Source organism: Macrosteles quadrilineatus, unplaced genomic scaffold, assembly GCF_028750875.1.
Source record: "Macrosteles quadrilineatus isolate MER2022 unplaced genomic scaffold, UCM_ALF_1.0 Scaffold_9__3_contigs__length_116548681, whole genome shotgun sequence".
Classification (NCBI taxonomy): Eukaryota; Metazoa; Arthropoda; class Insecta; order Hemiptera; family Cicadellidae; genus Macrosteles; species Macrosteles quadrilineatus.
In genome coordinates this window covers 105,630,605-105,636,328 of record NW_026542602.1, presented here as the reverse complement: position 1 = coordinate 105,636,328, position 5,724 = coordinate 105,630,605, and the positions used below count along the sequence as shown (strand labels likewise).

The window sequence follows — 5,724 nt, the reverse complement described above, 5'->3', positions numbered from 1 at the left end:
TTCAAATTTTCAATTTACTTCTCCAAAATTATTTCTATAGAAAAATTAACGGAATTCGAGTTTTTTAGTATCCATGAGTATACATTAACAAAAAGTTGACTATCCTTTACCCATGTCTACTTACTTTTAGCTAGTTTTAGAATTAGCCTTTCACGGCGGTTTGACGAGCCTTTACTCGTCACTTGTAAATATGCGCTGCTACGGTTTGACAAAACTCACTCATGATGACGCAACCCGGGTAGTTGGTCGTGGTGGCATCTGACGATGAATCAGTGAACTATTTTGAAATAGTACTGTATACAGCACATTGTTCACTAGTTGCTCAATCTTTTACAACTGCTCTTGATCGTAGTGAGTGCGACAGAGACAGATGTGTCGTTTTCAAACGTGAAAACTATGAAAGGTTGATAAGGAAGTTAATGTTGAACCCTATAGGGAACAATTTAGTTATGAAAATGGACCTAGACCCATAGGCATTTTTGAATTATGTTTTGATAATGAATTTAAGCATGACCAGCACAAACACCCAATGACTAACAAGGACAAAACAAGAGATGGTTTGACATGGTTTGGGAGAAACCCACCCTAGTAGGGGTAAAAAATCCAGTCTTAAAGGGTTCAAAACCATTTATTAAACTAAGCCAGAGTGTGCTACCTACTCTATAGTTATTTGTGTAACTAGTGTGCAAAGTGGCACTTTGCTGCACATGAGAGAAATGTTTACACACAAGCCACAGGCGAGTGTGGAAAGTTTCTCGAGTGCAGCAAAAGAACTTTGCACTCGCTTTACACATAATATTTTTCCTACAGTTACTATAAAGCATATAAAATAAATAGTAAGTCTTTCAATCACTATACAACACTTTTTAGTTTGGGTTAATTCAAGCATTGAACGAAATGAGCAACATTGCATCAGCTAATCGTAGTTTAAGTGTTGCCAACTTAATTTTAAGTGTACAATACTGGATTGCGGCAAAAAAATGAGTGCAGCAAAAGTAAAATGAGTGTTGCAAAAGTAAGTAAATGCATCACTTGGAGTACTGTAATCAGTGGAAGGAAGCCAACTTTGCCAGGTAACTGTAGGAAAATAGTTATTTGTGTAACTAGTGGTGAAAGTGGCACTTTGCTGCACACGAGAGCAATGTTTAGGCACGAGCCGCAGGCGAGTGCGGAATGATCTCGAGTGCAGCAAAGGCCTTTTTCACTCGTGTTACACATTATATTTTTCCTACAGTCACTATAAATCATATAAATAATAAGTCTTTCAAACACTATACAAGACGTTTTTAGATTCAGCTGGCAACACAAATGGTGTCCTTAGAGAAAGTAGTACCCGCGGTCCGTATCACTCCGCTATTTTTCCTCGGCAAGAAATGTGCTCCGCGTTTTGAGAATATAGTTCCGTATGTTTTTGTAATTTGAAGTGGTTTCCGCGCCTAAAAAAATGCTTTAAATTCATTTTTTTTTTATTAAGATCGTAGGAATGTTTTTAAAACGTTTAAAAGAAAAGTCCAGGAAGTTCAGAAATACCGAAACTATAAACACGATATGACAGGTTAAATCGAAGTTATAATAGTCAATCAGCTGCTCATAGTATTATTATCTTTAAGTGTTGCCAACCTATTTCCAAGCGTACACGGATTACGTGCATAATAGAACCACGCTGTTTTGTGTTGTTTCGTTGGAATCCTGATGTGCGGCAAAGTATAAACCGTACGGCTAAGTATAAACCGTACGGCAAAGTATAAATATGCAGCAATTAGCAGCTTTCTGTACTATAAACAGTACAAGGAAGCCAACTTTGTCGGGTGACTGTAGGAAAAAATACTTTGTTAAACTACTTTCTTAATCACTGACTTTTTAACCAAGCCAAACTGAAAGGGCAACTTATTGTATAACAAATATCTATTAGGGTCATTTGAGTCTCCTTGGTTGAAAAAAAATCAATAAAGTTGGTCCATATAACATAACCGTTGATATGGACCAACTGTAGCTAGTTTCAAGCTCAAGTGAATATAATCCAAAGTAGAGTCAATGGTAAGTTTTGTTTTTGAACTCTTGTAATTTAGGGAATAACGTCAAAACAGTGGAATAGGTTTTGCTCAAGATAATACTTCATTGCTGTTTATTATCATGAAGTTAAAATGGCCTCTAGAAAATAAAATACTACAGTTAAAATCTTAAAAATAATGCATCAATCGTACTAGCATTAATATCTAAAAAACACATACTTTTATAAAAGAGGGGAGTAAACTTGTAACCAAGGAATATAACAAATACACTGAACATCATACTATTCAATTTTCTATAATTTTTATACAATAATACATTAAACAGAGATTTAAGTAGCAAGAGTTAACATACAGCATTAAGGATTGATAGCCCTTTAAAATAATAGATTATAGGTGCTATACTTATAATTAGGTATAAAACATTATTATTTACAAAAATATCATTTTATGAGTGATTTTGGTTTATACATTCAAACCATTATAAATAAAAATTGTAGAATATAGGTATTTTTAAACATTTCTCAAGAATTAAAAACGGTGTTAATTTATTTGTTTACTTCTTACATAAAATATCTTAGACCAAACTTTTTTATAAAGAAAATACATTGAACAATACTATTGACAGAGTCAGGTATTAAACAAATATTTATGTAATTGATTACAGCAATTTGCAATTTTAGGCTAAAAGTAGTTGTTTTATCAGGCTGCATGAAAATGTTGACTTAAATTTTGGAAGTAGTAAGAGTACAGTAGATGCACTGTGATACCAAATTTCTTATGAGCACAATGCTGAATAGAAGCAAATATTAAAACTCCTGTAATACCAATTTTTGAGCGGTTTACTTTTGAAAAAGTCTTTGGATATTGATAAAAACACAAATTTCTACTATCAAACTGGATGGTGTCATAACAAATTAATTTATGTCTCAAATTAAAATAAATAACTTTAGAGTTACAGGAAAATCACATGGTTTACAAGTATCACCAGGAAGAAACTTGTTTGGTTGCTATTAATAGGAAATGAAATATTTGATTAAATTCACAAAATAATCAAGATGCTTGGTGCACACCAACAAGAAGTCAAACACTATTTTTGCTTAGCTCACAAAATATATAACAATTTAAAATCCTACACTACCATTTAGTTCAAATTCGGGAAAGAAAATAAGTCCACACTAAGAAGACAAATACGATACCTAGATAAAGTTGCCACTCAAGCGAGGCGCGAGTAGCAACCGTGTTCTCGGTTGATGAACACAACTGGTAATGTACAGATGAACACAGTGGTGTTAACAAGCAGGGCCTCATGACACAATGATTGTAGCATGCAGAACTAACGGGGCCTCCCAGCCGTCCTTAGAACTCTCCCTGTTTGTCCGTCGGCCTGTGATTTCCAACGGGAACGTTCCCGGATGTTTCAACCTCTTTCGGAAATGTAACGCCCAAATCCCGTGTTTCTGCACCATCTCAAACTGGCCCCCCTCGTTTCCTTTGGTTATGCTGTATTCAAAATCGTTCTGCAATCATAAAAGGTTGTTAGGGTTATTGGATTACTATACAATGGTCAAAAGCAATGGAGTATAAGTTAGACTTGTATTTTAATAATTTAAATTTCATGATGTGTAAAGAAGAAGAGGCCGCCAACCTCTTTAAACAAAATTAAATTACCTAGACGAATCTTGTCGTGTAAAACTAAAAATTTTGTTTAAAAAATACTTACATACAGTTGATAATCTATATTACGTAGTGATTGTACAGGAGAAATTGATTTCTTATAAATATGAAGAATTATTTTAACAAAGCTGAGTCACAAAAATTATCTTAGGTATGAAATGAATAAGACCTATTTAAAGGCCCTTCGCTGTTCCCCCACTCTAGTCTGAAGTACAGAATAAAGACCTAACCAAAAACTCTTACTGAGAAAAAAAAAACATTGAGTTTGAATCTGCTAGTGGCTATAACAGAATCTAGGAGCGCTGCTGTCACAGTGATTTTTTTAAGCATACATTTCACTTTTATATATGATCAGCTTATAGCAACGGTGTAGTAACGAAAGTTCGGACGTCTGGCCTAGCCTGCCTGTGAGCAACAGCAGTGCTCCTAGATTCTGGTGTGGACACTAGCAGATTCAAATGCAACATTTCTTTAGGCTCAGTGAGGATTCTTCTGGTTATGTCTTCACCTGCAATCTGAAGACAGCAAGCTAGTTCTAGAATATTACATGTTTTCAGATGTTTTAACTGTATTCTATTTACTAAACTTGATGGTCTCTCATGTTGGCTTTTGCACATTAAAAGCAAAGCTTGTGTTAAATTTAAATTCATATTTATTGCTGAGTGAAGCACCAAAAGCACCAAATAATACATTGGTGATAGCACCAATTTATACATTTTATGGCAATAAAAAAACTATCATCAACTGTATGGAAGTCCAATTATTTGTCAATCAATTGGTCCGGGAACACCACAATAAAAAATGTATGGAAATATAAATGCAACTTTCCTTTATGGTAAACAAAGCATCATATTGTGACAGAAACTAGTTGATATTCCCCAGTTCCTACAAGCAGGTAAAGAAGCAATTTGGAATGTCCGAACTGAAGATTTACATGGGGTGAAGATTATTATAAAGTTGTTTTGCTACCTTGATGGCTGGCTGCAGTTTGATGACTCTGGTCCGGTGTTTGGTCTGAGCGAGACTGAGCCGCACCAGTCTGTGAGGCTGCTCAGTACGAGGTCTGTCTCCGTGGTGATGTCTACGATGTCTGCTCACCTGCAAAGAGTGTAGGTGAGCTTTCTTACTGACCACAAGCTGGTTTTTAAGACAGAATTAATATCAAAAGACCCAATGGTTAAGTTCAGCTGGGCTCAGTTTTAAACAAATAAAAGAACACTAACTTTTCTAAGGATCGAATCAGCTACCTTCTGATCCCCAAGCACATCCATTCAGCTAGCAGGATTTAATGGTACATTGATCCAGAACCTGTCTCAACAACTTTTTTTTACTATATGTTTATTTTTATTTTTTATATTATTATTAATTGAGATGGGAATTAAATAGATTATTATTATTTGAAATTATTTGAGGTATTAATTAAATAGACTCTCTTTAATATATTACTATGTAGAACTAGGTTGTATTGAGCCCTCAAACAAAAATTCCTAAGGACAAAAACTATTTACAAAATCATTTTTAATGGGATCGACCTAGAAAAATTGGTATTTTAAATTAAGGATGTTCATAAAAATCTTAAATCTATCTTATTAGAACTATCTTATTAATGGAAGAATGAGTAAATTTTTATGAACAGTCTTATGACTGACATATTTTTTAACGTATCTAGCAGCAAAGCTCAGCTTTTCCCAGGCACAAATACAATGAATAGATCTCCACAAATCTTGGTACCATTAAATCTAGATATATGTGAAATATTGTTGAGTACCTTTTAGGTATAGAATAGTGTTTGATTAAAAAGTGAGAGTTTTGAGCTTCGACTCCAAAGTAATTGTGGGTACACAAAAACCTAAAATGCAAACACAAAATGGTACCCATCTATATAAACCAGCTGTAGCTATTTTTTATATAAAAAATCAACGTGGTTGAATGAGACATAGTGTGCTTCAGTATATAATTATATTTTTCCCTTTAGTTTCTGTTACTGTGATAAGTTACGTGACAAAAGAGTCAATATTTTTTACAATCAGTTGTCAGT

General features: G+C 34.1%; 1 protein-coding gene across 1 annotated transcript in view; it reads right to left on the bottom strand.

Annotated features, from left to right (window-relative positions):
• Positions 1 to 2,340: 2,340 nt before the first annotated feature.
• Positions 2,341 to 5,724, bottom strand: part of LOC129003934 (fibrillin-2-like) — a 165,924-nt gene continuing 162,540 nt past the window's right edge. Inside the window, exons 56-57 of the mRNA XM_054432279.1 lie at positions 4,656 to 4,784; positions 2,341 to 3,529 (exon numbers count right to left, since the gene is read on the bottom strand). Coding sequence (XP_054288254.1) covers positions 3,317 to 3,529; positions 4,656 to 4,784 — 342 coding nt within the window. The 3' untranslated portion in view covers positions 2,341 to 3,316. The remainder of the gene's footprint in view (positions 3,530 to 4,655; positions 4,785 to 5,724) is intronic.